The sequence below is a fragment of the Cyprinus carpio genome, chromosome B22, assembly GCF_018340385.1.
Source record: "Cyprinus carpio isolate SPL01 chromosome B22, ASM1834038v1, whole genome shotgun sequence".
NCBI classification, from domain to species: domain Eukaryota; kingdom Metazoa; phylum Chordata; class Actinopteri; order Cypriniformes; family Cyprinidae; genus Cyprinus; species Cyprinus carpio.
In genome coordinates this window covers 13,927,885-13,950,843 of record NC_056618.1, presented here as the reverse complement: position 1 = coordinate 13,950,843, position 22,959 = coordinate 13,927,885, and the positions used below count along the sequence as shown (strand labels likewise).

General features: G+C 40.8%; 1 protein-coding gene across 1 annotated transcript in view; it reads left to right on the top strand.

The window, feature by feature from the left end:
* Positions 1-22,959, top strand: part of LOC109055738 (ribonuclease inhibitor-like) — a 536,777-nt gene that overhangs the window by 20,876 nt on the left and 492,942 nt on the right. Inside the window, exons 6-7 of the mRNA XM_042749506.1 lie at positions 1,043-1,216; positions 3,431-3,601. Coding sequence (XP_042605440.1) covers positions 1,043-1,216; positions 3,431-3,601 — 345 coding nt within the window. The remainder of the gene's footprint in view (positions 1-1,042; positions 1,217-3,430; positions 3,602-22,959) is intronic.

Below are 22,959 nucleotides of genomic sequence, written 5' to 3'. Positions count from 1 at the left end.
TATGTTCATTGGTGCATCCCAACACACGACACTTTTAGTGGCTCTTTGGTGTTGACATTGTATCTCCAGCAGCTACAGCAAGAGAACAGTAATGATGGACCGCAGCTTCTCACTCAGGGATGTGTATATGCTAATAGGGCAGAGAGCATCACAAATGGGCAAGACTTTCCCCGAGTATGATGTCATAGTCTAGAACTGCTTGTGTGGAGAGACTGTTTATGATATTTTGGGATTATAAAACAATGATTGAGTGTTTTTTTACCATTATAGGCTGGTTGTTTTCACACACTGCGGCCACACAACTGTGTTCAAACACCTTATAAAAGTGATTTTTGCATTCTATGGCACCTTTAAGTTAAAATTATCACAGAGTGGTCCCATGTGACACGTGCCGTATATTCAAAGTGTTCTGGGTATATACGATAGGGTCTGGTGAGAAACAAACTCAACATATTATTGACTGTTGGTCTCTGTGCATGAATGTGTTCATGAGACTCTGTTAGCACAGCAGTTCAGTCTAACTCAACCACTGTCCTCTGAGGTAAATATATCTGCTGTGCTCGTTGAAACAGGAAGTTATCACGTTCATCTGTCAGCTGTCAATTCCCCACCATGCAAATAAGTGACTTAAAAAATTAAGAAATATTGAATAGGGGTTGGATAATTATGACATAGCTCTGTTATTAAATTCTTATAACTCAAAAATATAACATTATATGTTGACTTTGACTTTTAATATGCCATTGGACTGTTGATGCAGTTTTATCCTGAATCTTCATAAAAGCTTGTATTTGTAAAGTACTGTAGTCTCTGAGGGGTTGAGTAATTTTGATTGCAGTGCATCTTTTTATTTTCTTAATTCTATAAAAATTGCATTTGTTGTAGTTTACGTTCACCAATATATAACTTTACCCAACTTTACTGTGAAAAGAGTGCATTCAGGCCAAAATTCCTGTAGAGCATCTTTTTATTTTCTTCATTCTAGAACTTATACTTGTATAACAATCTGTGTTATAATGAAGAATAACATCTTTTCTAATAGACTTTCAGACTGCAGTATCAGTGAAGAAGGTTATAAAGCTCTGTCTTCAGCTCTGAGATCAAACCCTTCACACCTGATAGAGCTGGATCTCAAAGGAAATGATCCTGGACCATCAGGAGTGAAGCAGCTCAGTGATTTACTACAGGATCCAAACTGTCAGCTCAAGACTCTGAGGTGAGACCTGATGAAATAATGCTAAATACATGATACACATGTGAATTATTTGTATTATATAAAAGTTTAATTACATTATATTATAGTATATTATATTACATTATATTATATTATATTATATTATTTATATTATATTATATTATTTCACAAATTCAGTAAGGTACACAATTTGTAGTTGAAAATGATCAAAGATGAAAGATGAGATGCTGCAGCTGCTGTTGTTTTGATGATAAATGTCAGCACAGTTTAGTTGTGTTAAAAGTTACAGCTTAATCAGACATTTTGTGTCACTAGATGTGCTGGTGTTCAGTAGTTTGGTGCCTCAATTAACATTTATGATTGTGTTATTGTGGACATTTCTCATGAAAAACATATTCAGTGTGATTTATTATCCTGATTGTTTAAATGTTACTGAATGCACTGTACATTAATTTCCATCAAGCTCAGATTCACAACACTGTAGATCTACTACAGCAGATCTATCACAGACCACAAACATGTGATGTGTGTCAGGAGAGGATCAGTGATAATTGTGCACACACACACACACACACACACACACACACACACGTCTGAACCTGCAGTTCCTCTCATAATGAGCAGAATTACTGTTGCATCAACACAGACATCAGTTAAATAAAACTATCCAGAGTAGGGGTGGGCGATATCAGCTAAAATTCATATCACAATATTTTACACTGTCCAGGAGATATCGATATTATATTGTGATACGAGAAAAAAAAAAATTACAGGCACAATATTTTAACCTTAAAAAACTATAAAAATTTATTAATTTTAAAATGGACAAGTTTTTTCATTATTTTTTTTAATATATTGTGCCATTGTTTTTCTCAAAAGTGGGGCCTGTATGAATTACATTAAATATTGTGTGTTTGAGTTGGACAGTGGTTCCCAAACTTTTTCTGACAGGCCCCTCTTTTGTAGAGAAAAATATTTTCAAGCCATCTATTTGAATGTTTTAACATATAGGCTAAAAGTCTCTTATGCTCACCAAGGCTACATTTACTTATTAAAAATACAGTAAAAACTGTAATATTGTCTATTGAAATGATCTATTTGAATGTTTTAACATATAGGCTACTGTATTCCTGTAATCAAAGCTGTATTTTCAGCATCATTACTCCAGTCTTCAGTGTCACATGATCCTTCAGATATCATACTAATATGCTGATTTGCTGCTCAGTAACCATTTCTGATTATTGTCAATGTTGTAAACATTTGTGCTACTAAATATTTTTGAAATTGTTCTTTGTGTCAGAGCGCTGGGGTTCATCAGAAATAGAGCAGGCATCAGTTTGTTGTCATGGATTTGTTGTTGCATCGCGCCGCATCAACAGCAGAAAACATCACTGAGTTCTATTTGCTTTTGTCAAATCGAGCTGCTCGTGTCTGGTGTAGACACTTAGAGCAGAACCATGCATCGTTCATTTATATTTCTACATGACTCCCTGCAGAACAACTCTGATTCATCAGTCGCTCCATCTATTGGTCTGTTATTGATACAAACACAACTGCTACAACTGATAACGGATCGCTAATGTTGAGGTCATATTATGTGTAATATTTTGTGTTCAATTATTTACTTATCAGGAAAATGGCCGCATGATAAGCGGGTAAATTATACAGTGTAGTCTTTATCACCCTGCAGAGGTTTATTTAGCAAAATATTCTGCTGACTGTACACTATCCCTCAGTTTGGGAACCACTGGAGCAGGTGATCTGTGCTCTATTAGTTTGGTCTGTTATGATGCTCTATATGTTTGATTACTAATGTCTGTGTAGAATGGTGTTGCACACAGAGGACAAAAACATTCAGCTTTGACTCTTTATTGTCATTTGTGTTAGTCCAGTGTTTGGTGAATTCTGCAACATAATAATAGGAAGAGCCGGCATGAAAAGATCAACTAAATATATCACTATCAACTCTTTGCTAACTTTCCTCATCTCCTGCTTAAAAGCCAGAAAGATCTTCAGATTTTTGAGAATATGATCTAGTGAGCTTTTGCCCCTGAGTTTCTTTTAAAGAATTTACTTTTGACTTTTGTCTTTCTTAAAAATATTTTGTATATTTAAATGTTCAACTGTTTAAACTTGAACCAGAGCTTTTCGTTACAAACAATGTTTGATGATCTTTAAATGTTTTGTGATGCAATGCACATTGAATTGATTCCAGCTTCATCTTCTCTTCTGCAGGTTTTTGGGTCCTGCTGCAGATGAAGGCTGTCAGTATGTGACTGGAATTGTGGGTAAAAACCCATTACTCCTGAGAGAGCTGAATCTCACTAGACATAAACTAGGAAACACAGAAGTGAATCAGATCTCTGCTCTACTGCAGGATAAACACTGTAAACTCAACACACTGATGTGAGTATCTTACATCATTTCACATGTTACATGACTAGTAATGTTACAGTCGACTATTTTAATTCTCATTTGAGTCTGAACACACGTTATAAAGCTTAGAAGAGCCAGGACATTTTTAATATAACTCTGATTATATTTGTCTGAAATAAGAAATTCATGTACATCTATGATGGCTTGAGGGTTAGCAAATCATGGGGTCATTTTCATTTTTGGGTGAACAATCGCTTTAAGTGCACAGGGGTTGGAGAAAATAATGTGATCACATTAGAGATAGACAGTATTTTATTAATGTGTTTACCATCGTTTGCCTTTAATACAGATTCCAACCTTCTTAAAATAGACTTCATACAACTTTTGAATAGACTTCAGTTAAATTTAGTCTGTAACTTCTGCTGTGACTGCTGAATGTGATCATGTTTACTGACTACAAACTGAGGATTGAAGACTAATTTAAAAACATTGACCACCAACCAGTAACACCTCCCTCACAGATGAACTGAAGCCCTTTAATGCTTGCTTTGATCGTATAAACACAGAAGCACATCAAAGCTGCACAGCAAAAAAGCCAAAACCCAATACGAGTCAAATTTAACACTCTTGATATGTATACATGACTCCCTCCATTTTGGAGCTAAAATAACATTTTCGAATGTGTGAAATATGTACATTACTCACAGAGTACATTTTAACACTGAAAGAGTTTATTTGTCATTCCAGCAGATGTTACACACTTCTGTTGGATTACAAATAAACTCTTATTAAAGGTGCCATAGAATGCATTGAAACAATATTTTTAATTGTGTGTATGTTAAGTTTTCTCTCAAAATACCCCACAGATAATTTTTTATAGCTTGTTGAAATTGCCACATTTATGGTATGAGCCAAAACGTGCTGATTTTTGTGTTTGTCCCTTTAAAATGAAAATGAGCTGGTGCTCCCCGCCTCCCTTCGTGACCGTGTTACTAACATCAAAATCACAACAAACCCAGCACATACCAGTGTTACGGTTTAACTGGTGGTGACCGTGTTACTGACATCACATTGCTAACAAACGCAGTTTTTTAACGACCACATTCCTATTCACGATCATTCTGGCAGCAGGTGAAGGCAGCACTAGTGAAAACAGGCAGAGACAATGGTAGCTTTAGCAACATTAACCTTACAGAGAGCCAGGAAGCCAGGAGCTCTGTCACACGACACTTTTAATGTCTCTTTGGTGTTGACATTGTATCTCCAGCAGCTACAGCAAGAGAACAGTAATGATGGACCGCAGCTTCTCACTCAGGGCTGTGTATATGCTAATAGGACAGAGAGCGTCACAAATGGGCGGGACTTTTCCAGAGTATGATGTCATAGTCTAGAACTGCTCGTGTGGAGAGACTGTTTATGATTTTTTGGGATTATGAAACAATGACTGAGTGGTTTTTTACCATTATAGGCTGGTTGTTTTCACACACTGCGGCCACACAACTGTGTTCAAACACCTTATAAAAGTGATTTTTGCATTCTATGGCACCTTTAAGTTAAAATTATCACAGAGTGGTCCCATGTGAGATGTGCCGTATATTCAAAGTGTTCTGGGTATATATGATAGGGACTGGTGAGAAACAAACTCAACATATTATTGACTGTTGGTCTCTGTGCATGAATGTGTTCATGAGACTCTGTTAGCACAACAGTTCAGTCTAACTCAACCACTGTCCTCTGAGGTAAATATATCTGCTGTGCTCGTTGAAACAGGAAGTTATCACGTTCATCTGTCAACCGAAGCTCAGGTCCAGAGTCAGTAAAGAAGATTCAACTCCGTGAAGAAAGTACACAGATACTCTTTGGGGGATTTCTATACATTGTTGTTTTTTTTATATCACATTTTTATTAATCTTGATTTTTTTTTTTTTTTTTTTTTACAACTTGTGTGCAATTCCGAGAACACATGAACACACAGTCATGCACAGAGACCAACAATCAAGAAGGATATTTGTTAAATAATATGTAAAATTTCAGTTTGTTTCTCACCAAACTTTATTGTATACCCACAGAACACTAGGAATATACAAAACATGATGCATAAGACCACTCTGTTATACTTTTGCTTCTATTTTAAAAGCTTAATGTAAATCGCCATAGACTGACATTATGGACAAGCACATTCGGGACATTTTATTTTAATCTCCTTTTGTGGTTCGAAAAAGAAAGAAGTACATATGACATTAGACAAACTCAAGGGTGAGTAAATAATTATTTTCATTTAAAGGGTGAACTATCCCTTTAAGGAAAAGCATTTAACTCACTGTAAATGTATATATATATTTTGTAAAAAGAAAATCAGTCTTAATGAAAAATGGGTCGCAATTCCTGAATTCCATGCTGATCTCACTGCGCTGAGACAGGGCTTCATCTATCAAAATTAATGCACATAAATGGGACAGCACATAAATAAATGACAGAACAAGCAAACCAAAAACTCATATCTGATCTGTAGTTCATGCTATTCATGTGTCATATTCCAAGCAGGGTTCGTACAAGGTGCTTAAAGCGCTTTTAGTACTTGAATTTGAGTTTTTTAAATGTAAGTCCTGGAAAACCCTTGAAAACAGCCATATTTCTGAGAAGGTACTTGAAAAGTTAAAGAAGAAGGTACTTGATTTTTAAAGGGCAGTATATATGAAATAAGTGTTATTTTTCCCCTCGATAAAACAATCTTTTTACGCATAATTAATGATGCCGCGCGTCTGATATAAATACAGAGCCGTTTCGCCTGGCTTTTAGCAGCGCACGAGATCTCGCGATATTACTCCTTGATGTGAAAAGCGGTCTCGCGATATCAGTATAAATTGTGTTTGTGGTAAAACTTTTGATAGTGCTTGCATTGTATTGTTCGGTCTTTTACTGCATGTGCTGTTTGTTTTGGGTTTTATTTGGGAACGCATGTAAAGTCTGACGCGTTTTGTGTTGCACTGTTATCATTTACAAGCGTGGAGCGTCTCCATCTCATAGGGTTGGCAACCGTTCGGTATAATATGCAATCGTCCCATATTTAAGGCATCAAAGAAGCGTTCCATATGAAATCTATACGGAACGCAGTTTGTCCCGTATTTAAGGTATATGTATGACCACCTAGACCATACGAATACCAAACTCTAAACTGAGAATCAATTATTCTTTTTGACAAGTGTTTTGATTTGTGAGCATAACCGTTCGAGGGAGGCTTTAAGACCAAGCGGAATCCTCTGCCGGCTGGTCGCTCACAGCGAGCGGGACTCACGCTGGTTTTTAAACATCCGCGTTTCGACTTTAGCTTTATTTTTTAAGGATTCTTTGGTAAATAAAAATTATAAAGAACAGAACATTCAAAATAAAATGTTTGTGTTAAATATACAATAAAAATATATTGAAATCTAATTTTCAAAAGTTTGGTGTCAGTACATTTAAAGAAACTTTTAGAATACTTTTATTCAGCAAGGATTAAGGTGTTAAATGGATAAAAAAGTGGAAACTATTTTGAATAAATTCTTTTTGTTTTAACTTTTTATTTTATTTATGAAAAGCTTCCGGCTTCGGCTTCGCTACCGTTTGGACGTTCTAGCTTACTGCTCTGCGCTTTGCTTCTTATTTTCTGTACTTTTCTGCTCAATTTTTTAAAGATTTTTACTTCAGCAGATCAGCACAGTGCTCAAACAACAGATTTTTGGCACAAACACTAAAACTAAAAACTCTTTGGGACTGGAATAAAACTACAAAAAGAAGACTTTGTCTCCCACTGCCAGCAGCTTACATTCCGGAGACGGGATAACAACTGCCTACATACAAACAGATGAGAGAGAAAATGCCTCCTGTTGAATCTACTTGCTGCATGAACTGCTGCAAACTTCTACAAAGGATTGCGGTTCTTGAAACAAAGTTACTTGCTGGATTTCCAAAACAGGCGGAACACTCAGCAGACCATTGTCATGGACCCTCTCAGCATACAGCCGGTGAGTCCCATGAATCTTCTGAATCTCATCAGTTTATACCAAGTGTAGAGGAACAAGCCGAAACTGATCGCCACGCTAATCGATGGCACAAACAAGGAGCGAGACCCAAAGGAACAAACGTGATATCTTTTACTGGGAATTAATGCAAGTCAAACAGTGGTTTGTCCAGCAAACGGCCGTAAGATTAACTTATCAACTTTCAATAAAGTTATCACTTCTTATAATTCCAGGAAAAATAGTTTCAGGCCATGAAACCATTCTCCCGTCCTTATAAAATTTAGGTTACTGAAAAGTAGCAAATAAGCTTTGTAGCTAAGATCAAAAATTTCATTGACTTCATAATGTGAGCATATTAGACAGAAGCAATCATGAATATATATTGGCTTTTAATAATTGAACTAATAATACATCAAACCACGATTCACACAGAGTAAATATGCATATAACAATACAAACAGTAAAAACAAATACAATACAAAACGGATAACAAATGAGAGAGAGAGAGAGAGAGAGTGAAAGGGTGAGCGAGAGAAGGTGAGAGAGAAATAGGCTAGATCATAGAATGATCGCCCAGTATGGCAAAATCACATATAGTAACCTTTTGAAAGACAACAAGAAATCAGATCACCTTGAAAAAGGGAAATAGACAACCTTAAGCAGCGTTTAAATCTCTATAGAAAATAATACTTGCATGTGGGTATATTTGTGCCTGCTAAAGACGAGCGTGCTTGTGTCATCTTTTGGAGCTGGGCGTGTTCTCTCATGTCTTCCGGGGCGAGCAGACTCACGCAAAGTTTCAAAGGTTCAACGAACGTGGAGTTACCAAAGAAATGATTCAGAGTTCGTCTCCCTCATGTAGGGAGAGGCGAATATGAGAATAAAACTTAGTAAAGAAAAGAAAAGAAAAACGGAGATGAAAGCTCCCTAAGGAGCCATCGCGACAGACGTTCTCTCCGATGGAGTGCCGAAACAAAGTGCGGACGAAGTGCAACGAGAACTACTGAGTCAGTCTCTTATGGAGCGACTGGGTTCACGCCTCTGTTCGCGTGAACAACCAATGTACGTCCACGATCTGAAGCGAGAAAAAGTGCCTTTGTCTCTGGGGAGACACCCATTCGAGTGAGTTATGGTGTTGTCAGAATTCAGCAGTTATATTCCAGCAAGATGGTAATTCCAGAATAATACATTTTACTGTAATTAACTATGTATGAGTGGTTCGGCCAAAGCAAGACGGTTAAACAGATACCAAGAATGACAGGTAAAGGTAGGAGAAACAAAGTTACATTCATATGCAGAATTACACACATTTAAAGTTTGATTAACACACGATAAAATTGCAGAAACTCCAATTTGATATGGAAGACATTTAAACACAAAAAGGAAATACAGTCAATACATTTAGAATACATTTACTTTCCTTGTTCCTTACAAGAATTCCTAACGAGCTGGGCTTTTTCTGTTTCTCACAGTTGGGTAATAAAGTTTTACGACCTGGTCAGGAATTTAAACCCAGCCATGCTGGCACCAGGCCGGACATTCAGCTTGCAGAGAGTTTGATTTACCTGCATGAGTTCAGGGGCTAAAAGCTTTGGGCTTTAGCCAAGGAATGTGCATTGTTTTAGATTCAACGAGCCATGATTCATTAATTCAGAACCAATGAATGAATGAACTGCTCATGCGCTACAGTCCCCCTTTCCGTCGGATGAAGTCCCTGAATGGACATCATCGGATGGCAATCATCACGATGGGCGGATGACAGGTGAATCATGATGGTTGTGTAGCAGGTGGATCATTATGGCAGGTGGTTCCTGGAGCTGATGATTCAGCTTGATGAGGTTCGGCGTGGTCTCGGACTTGGCACCCCCTTTCCGGGGATTCCGTCTGAGACCTTCGGACACGGCTTTCATTAGCTTGGCTGTATCGCATCTTGTTGAGTCTTCTGCACACAATGGAGGCCAAACCTAGTGTCGGGGTGTGGCTGATTACCTGTAGAGATGCACAGCGCAATGTTGGCAGCGGTCCAGGCTCGGACCGCAGATGACGGGTTCAGAACGGGCCGTTGAGACAATGCTTAGAGGGCAGTGTCGACGAGAGCAATGTCAATGTGTCGGGACCCCCTTTCCTCAATCCAGAGTTCCAGTTCTGGATCTAAGGTGAAGTTGTAATTCTTGAAGGAGGGGAGTTCCAGGGCTGTCTGGTACTCTTCACTCGGAAGATGGTATAAGGCCAGGTCGTCTAGGTGGAGGGTGGCACCTTTCGGTACTTGAATCCCCCTGTTCGGGTTGGGCACGTTGACACGGCTGGTTGTGTCATGCTGGTCGTAAGTGAGAGTAGCTGTACGCACTGGAGTGTTGACGAGCCATCTGTCACCTACAATCTCTGCTTGCGTCTCTGTGACTTGTGTACGAGGCTTGGATTCAGCAGGGCAATGTGTGTCACTGACCAGGGGTTGCAACCCGCAGATTCCTTCAGTGTTGTTTCTGAGGAAGGGTTTGCTAAGGCAGAGATAATGAATGTCTTTGGTCAAAGTACACTTGTGCAGGTTTGGGGCCAGGTACAGCTGTGTGTCGCTGTCGTGGTAGGCCACCACATCTGGAATGTGTGTCTTTTTGTGGGTGTTGCTTTTCCAAAACCTGACATTGACAATGTCTTTAAGTCTGTAGACTTGGCTTGACTCACTGATGGGTTGGTTCAGGAGCACATCCACTTCCCTCTGCTCGGGATTGGCGTGCAGTAGGATGGCGCTACCCAGAGAGTAGGCCAGGTGTATTTGTAGCGGGTCAGCTGGCTGGCGGAAGCCAGCACAGTTAGCACAAGACTTAAGGGTATCATGTAAGGTGGGATTCTACCCGTGGTTAGGCTGTCATTGGAGGAGCTAACCTCCCACAGCATGTCTGTCATTATCGCTGTAACCAGCTGAGTCTGGGCAAAGTCATTCTGGAAGACAGTAAATAGCGGTTTCATGGAGTTCACGGCCTGGTTCGCTGCATTGACACTGGACATACCAATGTTAAACAGAGTTCTGGCAGCATCGGCGGCTCCGAGCAAAGCTCCTAGGAACCGTTTGGAGCGGTGGTTGTGTCCAACTAACTCCACTTGTGTAACAGTCACTTTCTCATGTTGGCTGAACATGTGTTTGACATTGGCCTCAGCGTGAGTGAGGGAGTTCTCTGTCCATCGGGCACCTGCCCAGCTGTGTTGGGCTACGGTGCTGGGGTAGTGTGCTCTGTAGTCGGTGATCAGGAATCTCAGTTGTTCTCTCGGTGGCAGCTGTCCTCTGGTTGGCTGACAGTACAGCATGGCGAACCACAGCAGCATCCTGGTACAGACAACAGGGAGAGAGAGACAAAAAGGGGAGGAAGAAACAAGCGAGGGTTGTCTTTGGTTGGACAGGGCAGTCTCTCTTTACTTCGTGGGCGGCGACTGGGTTTAGCTCGCCTTGGCCCATGTTTTGCCACATCTTGCTGCTGGCATGACACTTGCTTCAGTGTCTCGTCAGTGGCTCTGGTGCTGCGTTGTGCAGCACATGATGCGTCATGGAAATACATTGGCATTATCCCCCTTTTGCGCCGTGGCATTACAAGCCTTGGCATTGTGATGTCAGACGGTGCACAACCCACAGTGTTGTTCTGTGCACGCAGCATGTGCTTTGTACCATGCAGTGGTCTGAGGCACTGGTTGTCAGTGAGTGTAGACAGCATGCAAGGGTGGATGGAGGAGTTTGAGAGGTGGTAAAGCAAAGTCTTTATGGAGGTGTCAGAAACCCGCTTGTCCACAATGTTGGTATTTGTAAACAGCGGAGCCAGCGTAAGCGGCTCTAAGGTAGGCAGTCTAGTTTGTAAAGTTCTTATGCTCTGTGTAATCACTTTAACCTTGAAAGTGGGTGGGTGGGTTGGGAGTGACCACAGCCTGTTGTTTAGTGCGCCAGTTTTGGCGAGGGTGTCAGTTTGGTCATTTAAGTCCTCGTCTAGACCTGGTAGCTTCGAGTGTCCTTTTACCTTCTTCCAGTACACAGTCACATTGTGTGTTTTTTTGTGATGTTATCACATTCCTGGAACAGGTGTTGGTGTTTGACTGGCTTGTTGTTTGGAGTTTTGAAACCATTCTGTTACCAGCTCGGAAGATGGCACACGAAACTGAGTCTGGCATAGTTAGAGTCTGTACAGGCTTTGTTCAGAAAGATGTTGAATTCAGCTGGTGAGTTGGCGTAGCCGAACGGGCACCTGTTGAAGGCCAGCTTGTGTTGGTTTTCCAGGTGCCGGAATGGTCCAGAATCCAGAGGCCACATCAAGTGTAGAGAAGATTGTGGCTCCTCTGATTCGGGGTATTTCTTGTTCTAGCTGGGTCATGGGCCATTGTGACAGCGGCACCTGTTGATTCAGTTTCCTGTAGTCAATGGTGGGTTGCCATTCGCCATTAGGTTTGAGGACGTACCAGATGGGAGCTGAGTAGGTGCTGTTGCATGGACGGATGACACCTTTCTCAAGCATAGATTCGATGATCTCCTGCACTGGTTCGTGTGAGGCGATGGGAATCTTGTACTGTTTGACAAAAGTGGGAGGAGCATCAGGGTGTGTAGGAATGTGCACCATGTGGAGGTTGGTGAGACCACAGTCTAAAGAGTCTTTGGCACAGGATTCTTTGAATTCATAACGAAATTGTCTGAGTCCTTGATGAGCTGTATCGCTCTGAAGTGCATTAGCATCTTGTAGAATTTGCTGCACTTGAGATTCAAAACCTGGGTAAGGCTCTTCCGTCAGTGTGTCATCAGTCTGTTTGGTATTGAGAGGTGTAGCAGGTTCATCAGTCTCACTGACGCTCTGGTGGGAGACTGTGTATACTGCGAGGTGTTGGTCCTCGGTCAGCTCCGTTCTGCACACCTGGTCTTTGGTCACCGACATGACAGACGTGATGGCGATGAATTTGAAGGGTGCAGTGAACAATGTGTTGTCTGTACTGCCTTCGGGTATCAGTGCAGGTGGAATGGGCCCAATAACAGGTAGTACAAGTTCAAAGTCATGAAAGTCATGGCTCACTAGCCATCCCAGCCAGTAGGCCTTGGGAATGTTGATGTCAGTTGCCATGCAGTTGTTGAACAGGATGTAAACTACACGAAATTACACCTCAGTGAGGGGTGTGGCTTCAAGTGTGAGTCCGAGTTCCACACATTCAGGTGAGGGTTGGAAGAAACCCAACGTGTGGTTTAAGGTTCGACCACATCGCATGTTGAGCCGAACAGCGACCCCTTTGGTGTAAGCTGGTACCACCGTTCCCTGTTCGTTGACTAAGGTGCAGAGGAGCGAACTTGAGCCTTGGTTTGTTGTTGAGGCTGTGTACCCATGGCTGGCTGCTGGGGTTCCCGTGACCTCTGTGACCTGACAGTCTGTCACCGGCGATCTGTGTGGCTGGAAGGGAAGAGTTTCTCGCACTTGAGCCCAGACTTTTAGCTGTTTGAAGTCCAATAAAGGTTCAAAGCGATCTAGCAGGTCTTTGCCGATGAGGAGTGGGTAAGTGTCCATTGGTGAAATGTACACGGGATGGACTAGACTCATAGGACCAATCGTCAGGTGAATGGAATCTACCTGGTCAAACCGCATGTCATTCTGCCTGTATGACTGTACATTCAGTTCACAAGTTTGAGGTGTAAGAGTTCGATCTTGTCTCTGAGCTTCAAATTGGAGCCTTTTGAAAAGTTGAGATAAGATCACCGTAAGGTCTGATCCTGTGTCGATCAGGGCTTCCATGCTCACTCCTTTTCCTAATGTGATGTTCAGGTGGAGTTTTCAGCCCACCCCCTTTTCGACGAGGTTTGCCCAGGAATGTTGGCATCGGGGCAGGTGTGACGATCGATGGGTGGTTAGGACCGGTCTCGTGTAGCTCGCTGCGGAGGCAGGGAGCCAAAACAGCATTTTCTGGTACCTTGGGATTGTGGTACCTGGTGTGAGGAACTGTGCTGTCTCGTTCAGGGTGTGCAGCTGTCAGCTGTGGAGCTTGGCTGATGCTGTCACCTTGTGATGTGACAGTTAGCTCTGTGGTCTGTGGATGACGAGCAGTGTTCGGGGTGCTTGGCTCAGTCAGATGGCAGTTAGACAAAGTGTTGGTTTCAGTTCTTATGCTTAGACATAAGATGTCTGGTTTGTCTTTCTTGTCTTCCTTGCGAGTTTTCATGTAAAGAAGCTCTTTCAGCACCCTCAGGATCTCTGCTGTCTCAGACGTGGCTGCCCTGTGTTTTTCTGATGTGGGCTCAGGATTGAGCTTACCAGTGTCGTGTCGAGAGTGGTTCCACTGCCGGCTGTCGGGGCTTTGTGTCCTGGACGGTGGGGATCGGCTCTTTTTGGGTCGCCGGTCCCAGAATCTTTCATAGCGCTCGCTCTGGTGCTTTGGACGAGCACCACCACGATTGTGTGGCCCTCTGCTTGCTTGGAATGGTCTTGACTCTCTGTAAAAAGGTCTGTGACTGTGGTGTTGTGGGGCGCCCTCTAGGGTCAACTCCGAGCAGTGCTCAGAGACAGAGTAGATTGTGGGGTTTTTCACAGTCTTTTCAGAAATAGTCTTTTGCTTGGTGTAAGCTTTGTGGGCTAAGTCCCGTAACTCTTGTATAGACATGCTACACGGACACGCTGAGACTCCGAGATGAAAACTCCAACTGGCATGTAGGTTTCGGAGGAACAGAGTTTTAAAGTTGACATCCTGTTCCATACCTGGTTCGTTGCGTGCTCCGAAGTAGGCTTTCCGTAGTTGACTGTAGAAAGTCTGTGGGTTTTCAAGTCTGCCCTGTTTGAGGTCCATAGCGTTAAGGAGCCCATGGTCAGAGTCTGGATCAGAGAATTCAAGAATCAAAGCTTTTCGCAGTTGCTGGTAGTCCGCTTTGACAGTTTCTGGTTGATGATCCAGAATCCTATGCACATCATGGCTGGACGTGATTCTTAACAGGTACAATTTGTCCAAAGCTGTCACATTGGCGACAGTTTGTAAGTGAAAGTCAGTGTCTTGTAAATAAGTGTGAACGTCATGACCTCCTCCAGGATCTGGATTGAACGTAGGGATGTTTCTGGCTAGCTTGTCAAGTTCTCGGGGAGCCGTGCAGGGTTTAGTGGCATGCGTTCTCTGGAAGGGCTCTCCCCCCCTCATTGCTGACAGGTGTTCTTGGAAGCTGGCTGGTGATGTCTTGAGCCATGGGCTTACACCCCCCTTTTCAGCTCTGGGTTCTTGGCTGAAAGGGTTGGAGTGGTGGGCCGGGAGAAACTCCTATGGTGTGTGTTTCTCCATTCCAGCCACTCTGTAATCTGTAAGAATGTTTCAGTTCTACGTGAACAGTGACAAGTTCATCTTGGAACTCGTCTCTCTGCAGAGTAAGCTCATCGATTTTAGCTCGGGCCACTTGCAAGTGTTTTTCGCAGGCCCTGGCTTTAGAGTCTCTTTCTTTCTGTTCAGTCTTTGCTCTCTCTAGGAGAGCGTCACATTGCTGGAGTTTTCCTTGAGTTCCTTTCGGGCTTCTCTCTCCAACTGTTCTCTTTGGTCTGTGTCGAGGCAAAGATCTTGCAGGGCATTTTGAAGTCTTTCTACTTCTTTCTGTAGCTCTGGATCTGTGGCGTCCTCTTTCTCGCGCTGGTTCTGGGTCTCGAGGAGGAGCTGATCAAGGCAACTCTGGGTTCGTGCCTGGTCCTTCCAGGGCTCCTCCGCTTGAAGCTTAAGCGTTGCTGCTTGCTGTTCCAGGTCGATGTTGCTCCATTCGCTGAGCCGTGCCTGGGTGACGAGAATGTGAACTAGGCTTCCGAGGATCCTGGCGAGTTCTTTGTAGTTGTAGCTTGGGCAGGAAGGGGGTCGTCATTGCTTTCAACCATGTCGAGAGGTTGCCCCCGTGGACTGCTGGACTGGATGAGCGGAACATCCTGGCTCACTGTAAGTGAGAGAAACACAGCATACACACAAAGAGACCAATGCAAGTTCGTTCTACGGTTAACGAGCTATACTCATACGGGCTATGCCGTTTATGAGAATTTTGGGGCTAACTGATACAAACAGTCAGACATTTCGCAGAGCCAATTAACTTGGGTCAACGAAGGACCTGAAATGGAGATTTGACAGGCAGTAGTCTAGCGGGTCACATGATGACACCGGCTGCTGGTTGTCACTCTACTATTTAGCTTCCTTGGTGGCTCTCATAGGTTACTGCCTCTATGTGAAATGAAAGAAACAAATCACAACAGAATAAAGGACAGAAAAGATCAAAGTGAAAGAAAACACTTGAAATGAGAAAACAATAGTAACACGATATGTGTTGGAGAGAATAAGGAGGCCTAAGCCTACTGCTAGGTTTTAAGATAGGGCCAACAGGTGAGTGGGGATATCGGGGTAGAAAACCTAGGAAGATGGTGTGGCTTGGAGAAGAGATGGCCAAACACTTAAAATATATTCGGGGGAATATCTAATATTCTGTGTCTTATAATAAGTGGATGGGTTTTATCACATTTGGTTCACCTGGGTGAATTGATGTCGCTCAGGTGGAAACCAGCGGCGCGGTCAGCTTCCCTGGTGCTCCCAAACACTCAACCGCAGTGTCCTCGGCCCTCTGTTACTCTGTGTCGCGTTGCGCCCTCTCAAACAGCTTATGACTTTTAACACAACCTAGCAACGCCAAGATGTCAACCGCCAGACAGCACTGCAAAACTGGGCTGTTCCCTAGAACCCTCTCGAAAGAGTGGCCCCTTTTTAGGCCCTGGTTTAGGTACTGGTCCCAGAAATTGCCTTGTTTGTGTCAGCTGGACTGATTGACTACCTTTGGAGTGCCAAATTGCTGATGTCTCCACTGTGCGCCGCAACGATGGACAGAGATAAAAGAAACCGAGATTCACTCACAGCCAGTGTCGGTAACACTGGTCGGGCAACCTTGCTCACTGGAAACCTGAGATGACTGTTCAATCACCCAGGGAGTTCTACAATCAAATACACAAAGGATGAACAAGGAAAACTTAAAGTGAATTAAGGCTTGGTTGTTTAAAATCAACTGAGCAAATATATATGTAGAAATGAGAGGTAACAGCTTTACCTAATAATGATAAAACAAAAAGGAATTATGATAGTGATGGTAATTATCAAAATAACCTAACCCAAAAGAGAGAAGAAAAAGAATGAAAATCAAAATAGAAAGAGACAGGATGAAACACAGGAGAAGAAGCAGGCCACAGTAGCTGGTTTTCACCACAAGGGGGCGTACTCCCTCTCTGTGCTTCACCTGGTGAACAGAAAACTTAATTCAAATTAAAAATTCAAAACTGATTTAAATTGAAATTTAAAATAAGCGGGAAGAGAGCTGAAAGCTATGAACCAACTTAACAGGAGACGGCCACTAGATGGCTCACTTCCTTCTAAGTGGGTCAATCAGTGGTTAACCTGAGACACTTAATTTACACTATTAAACAATTAAATTTTAATTCAATTCATGTTTGAACCAAACTCCAAGTGTGAACAGTCAAAGGCAGGAAAATTGGTCTAATATAAAATAATATTCGCACGAGCAAAGCTGTAAATGCAAATAATTACTGAGAATTTAGACGGGCTAATTCAACAACCACAGGGAAATAGAAATTAGCATTATCTGAAACGGCCACGAGATGGCGTAATTGCACTCATGCAGGCTGAAGTCAGAAGGCTAGGCATAATTTGAGACTTCTAAACACTTAAAGGACGCCCTCTGGTGTTTAGGAATTACAGCCGACTTCAATGTGATTTCGAATCGGAGCGTTTGTCAGCGCTGATTCTCCAACAGACAAAGGTTTGTAGGACCTTTAAGGTGCTATACTGCACAAGAGCGTTAGGCAGGATTTCTTCGCTGCAAAAACACGAAAAAATAACAACAGGAATTTTCCAACTGTTGCACTCCCAATACACATTTATCAAAATAGCACTTATGATTTAAATGTTTTAGGTTTAAAATTGGGTAGCTAAGCCAATTTTTGACCAGGAGTTTTATCGTTTATTTTTGAATATCACTGTGGTTAACCACGAATTCAATAATGATATGTAATTACAAGGCCTTTTTTACTACTGAATGAAAGGAACATTGCTCTGATCAGATTTACGTCTCGTCCTAAAAAAGAGATTTCTTCGTCTTTAATAGGCGGGTTACTAATATTAAAATGTTCTCACTGCAGAGAGGTCTTCTCTTAACAGGACATTTAACATTATACTGCAGTGTACTTTCAGCAAGATAACAGTGACTATACTGTTAGGTATTTCTAGAAACTGTTAATGTGCTGACTGATCAGCTTTTTGCCTCAGTCAGTTAGGAGTGAGTTTGCATCTTGCGACTTATCTCACAATCTCATAATTTCTGCACGCGCGTGCAGAAATTATTAATAACCATATAAACAGATTGAAACTGAATTGCTCATAAAACGAAGTTTGAAATGCCCACGTTTCTCCACCAAAATACTGTAACCGCACTGGATAGTACGTTAACGTTAGCTCAAATGATATATAGGGAATTTTAATAATTAATCAGGAATATGATTAATATATATATATATATATATATATATATATATATCTCATGTGACAGTTACATTAAAATTATTGAAGATGAAAAATAGGTAAATTGTATATATCAATAACTCATTACAAGGCACCGTAATTTACTCATTAATATGTCAATATTCCATTCTTCATATCAATTAACGTGATATCTTTTACTGGGAATTAATGCAAATCAAACAGTGGTTTGTCCAGCAAACGGCCGTAAGATTAATTTATCAACTCTTAATAAAGTTATCACTTCTTATAATTCCAGGAAAAATAGTTTCTGGCCATGAAACCATTCTCCCGTCCTTATAAAATTTAGGTTACTGAAAAGTAACAAATAAGCTTTGTAGCTAAGATCAAACATTTCATTGACTTCGTAATGTGAGCATATTGACAGAAGCAATCATGAATATATATTGGCTTTTAATAATTGAACTAATAATACATCAAACTACAATTCACACAGAGTAAATATGCGTATAACAATACAAACAGTAAAAACAAATACAATACAAAACAGATAACAAATGAGAGAGAGAGAGAGAGAGAGAGAGGAAGAGAGGAAGGTTGAGCGAGGAGAGGTGAGAGAAAATAGGCTAGATCATAGAATTATCGCCCAGTATGGCAAAATCACATATAGTAACCTTTTGAAAGACAACAAGGAATCAGATCACCTTGAAAAAGGGAAATAGACAACTTTAAGCAGCGTTTAAATCTCTATAGAAAATAATACTTGCATGTGGGTATCTTTGTGCCTGCTAAAGACGAGTGTGCGTGTCGTTCTTTTGGAGCTGGGTGTGTTCTCTCGTGTCTTCCAGGGCGAGCAGACTCACGCGAAGTTTCAAAGGTTCAACGAACTTGGAGTTACCAAAGAAATGATTCAGAGTTCCTCTCCCTCATGTAGGGAGAGGCAAATATGAGAATAAAACTTAGTAAAGAAAAGAAAAGAAAAACTGAAAAACGTTCTCCCCGATGGAGTGCTGAAACAAAGTGCGGACGAAGTGCAACGAGAACTTCTGAGTCAGTCTCTTATGGAGCGACTGGGTTCACGCCTCTGTTCGCATGAACAACCAATAAACCACCAACTATATTAAACCAAAAAAATAACCCCAGAATAATACAATACACCCACTCGAGTGAGTTATGGTGTTGTCAGAATTCAGCAGTTATATTCCAGCAAGATGGTAATTCCAGAATAATACATTTTACTGTAATTTCCTATGTATGAGTGGTTCGGTCAAAGCAAGATGGTTAAACAGATACCAAGAATGACAGGTAAAGGTAGGAGAAACAAAGTTACATTCATATGCAGAATTACACACATTTAAAGTTTGATTAACACACAATAAAATTGCAGATACTCCAATTTGATATGGAAGACATCTAAGCACAAAAAGGAAATACAGTCAATACATATAGAATACATTTACTTTCCTTGTTCCTTACAAGAATTCCTAATGAGCTGGGCTTTTTTTCTGTTTCTCCCAGTTGGGTAATAAAGTTTTATGGCCTGGTCAGGAATTTAAAACCCAGCCATGCTGGCACCAGGCTGGTCATTCAGCTTGCAGAGAGTTTGATTTACCTTTCATGAGTGTCTGCAGGACTGTTAGGAGAGGTGGAGGTGTAGCTGCTCTATTTAAAGATGTCTACCAATGCAAGCAAGTGTCACTTGGTCAGTACTTGTCTTTTGAATATCTAGGAATTGTGCTGAAAGGTGCTCCACACATACAATTCATAAATTTTTACAGGCCTCCAAAATACTCTCCAGCCTTTGTTGAAGAGGTCACAGAAATGTTATCAATGATTTCCTCAGAGTTTGACTGTTTTGCTATTGCAGGGGATTTTAATATTCACATAGATAATGCAGAAAACAAACTACAAAAGAAATGATATAACGGTTCTAAACACTTATTGACCTGATTCAGCATGTGCATGGACCCACACACAAAGGTGGACACACTCTAGATTTAATCATCAGTAGGGGTCTAAACATTTCATCCATTGTTATTAAGGACGTAGCACTATCTGATCACTTCTGTATTTTCTTTGATATATTGATCTCTGCTAGCACTGAATCTAGATCTGTCTCTGTCAGAAGGAGATGCATAAACGAGAACACTAGTGTGCTGTTTATGGAGGCTATATCTTTAACACCAAGCATTTCTGCAGACTCTGTTGATATTCTCCTTGATTCCTTTAACTCAAAAGTTAAGAATGTTATTGATGATATTGCTCCAATAATAGTCAGTAAGAAAACAAACAGACAGAAATCAGTTTGGAGAAGATCAACAGCAGTTCAGACTATGAAAAGACAATGCAGAAAAGCCGAGCGGATGTGGGGAAGAACGAAACTTGAAATTCACTATAGCATCTATAAAGACAGCCTTCATGCTTTTTAATGTGAAACTAGCCACAGCTAGACAGAATTTCTTCTCAAACCTTATAAACAGTAACTTAAACAACACTCGTTACTTTTTTGCCACTGTTGAGAGACTGACAAACCCCCCAAGTCAGATTCCCAGTGAAATGCTCTCAGACAGCAAATGCAATGAGTTTGTGCTTCCTTCTTTTCTGAGAAGATCATCAATATCAGGAAGGAAATTAGCACATCCTCAAGTAATGCAGAGGTCAGACAGATTTGGCCGCAATATCAAAAAGATACTATGTCTATTTTTAAAGCAATTGATAGCAACATTTTGGAAGAAATAGTGCAGCACCTAAAATCGTCAACCTGCTATCTTGAGACACTTCCCACATCTTTTTTCAAAAGTGTGCTTAACTGTTTAGAAGCAGACCTCTTAGAAGTGGTGAACGCCTCACTTCTTTCTGGGACATTTCCAAACTCCCTAAAAACTGCAGTTGTAAAGCCCCTCCTGAAAAAGAGCAATCTTGATAACACCATTTTGAGCAATTATAGACCCATATCTAATCTTCCTTTTATAGGCAAAATTATAGAAAAAGTAGTCCTTAATCAGCTGAACAAATACTTAAACTCAAATGGATACCTGGACAATTTTCAATCTGGTTTCCGACCGCATCACAGCACAGAGACAGCACTCATCAAGATAATAAAATGATATACGCTTAAATTCTGACTCTGGCAAAATATCAGTGCTGGTATTGCTAGATCTCAGTGCTGCGTTTGACACTGTCGATCATAACATACTACTAGAGAGACTGGAAAACTGGGTCGGGCTTTCTGGGATGGTACTCAAATGGTTCAGGTCATACTTAGAAGGGAGAGGTTATTATGTGAGTCTAGGAGAACATAACTCTAAGTGGACGTTCATGACATGCGGAGTCCCACAAGGCTCAATTCTTGCACCGCTCTTGTTAAGCCTGTATATGCTCCCACTAAGTCAAATAATGAGAAAGAACCAAATTCCCTCTCACAGCTATGCTGATGATACACAGATTTACCTAGCCTTATCTCCAAATGACTACAGCCCCATTGACTCCCTCTGCAAATGTATTGATGAAATTAATAGTTGGATGTGCCAGAACTTTCTTCAGTTAAACAAAGAAAAAAATATCATTGCATTGCATTTGGAAACAAAGATGAAGTTTTCAAGGTGAATGCATACCTTGACTCTAGGAGTCAAACAACTAAAAATCAAGTCAGGAGTCTTGGTGTGATTCTGGAGACAGACCTTAGTTTCAAGTAGTCATGTCAAAGCAAGTAACTAAATCAGCATACTATCATCTAAAAAAACATTGCAAGAATTAGATGTTTTGTTTCCAGTCAAGACTTGGAGAAACTTGTTCATGCCTTTATCACCAGCAGGCTGGACTATTGTAATGGTCTCCTCACCTGGCCTTCCCAAAAGACCATTAGACAGCTCGGTAGCTCATCCAGAACGCTGCTGGCCAGGATTCTGACTAGAACCAGAAATCTGAGCATATCACACCAGTCCTCAGGTCCTTACACTGGCTTCCAGTTACATTTTAGGATTGATTTTAAAGTACTTTTACTCGTTAATAAATCACTCAAATGATCTAGGACCCAAAATATAATTGCAGATATGGTTCACTGAATATAAACCTAACAGACCACTCAGATCATTAGGATCGAGTCAGTTAGAAATACCAAGGGTTCACACAAAACAAGGGGAGGTCCGACTTTAGTTACTATGCCACCCGCAGTTGAAATCAGCTTCCAGAAGAGATCAGATGTGCTAAAACATTAGTCACATTTAAATCTAGACTCAAAACTCATCTGTTTAGCTGTGCATTTATTGAATGAGCACTGTGCGATGTCCCTCGACCTGATTGCACTGTATCTTACGTACTCACTGTATTTTATGTAAATCATTTTCTATTTTAACTGTTTTTTTAACTGTAAATTCATTTTAAATAAGTCAATTTTTAAATCATTTTCAAAGTTTTAAAATTGCTTGTGTTTTTTCTTTGTTTTTTAATGATTTTCTTCATGAGTATTTTACTTTCTTGTATGTAAATGCACTTTGAATTACCATTGTGTAACAAATGTGCTATATAAATAAACCTTGCCTTGCCTTGCCTTTTATTTATGGAACACAGGTTCCAACAAATCAAGCATCACAACAGTTGATAATATTATCAACACTGATAATAACGCAGCATATTAGATATGATTTCTAAAGGATTAATGTGACACTGAAGACTGGGCAGTAATGATGCTGACAATACAGTGCTATGTCACAGAAATAAATGAATAAAAACATAAGACTCTATATAACAGCGACTAACAAAAGTAGGAAAACCAATATAGAAATTTGCACATAAGATTTCCACTATTCTGTTTTCCTCGTTATTTTTGATCAACTAAATACAAGCCTTGAAGAGCGTAAGTGACTTCCATTAAAAAACATTACAGATCTTTTT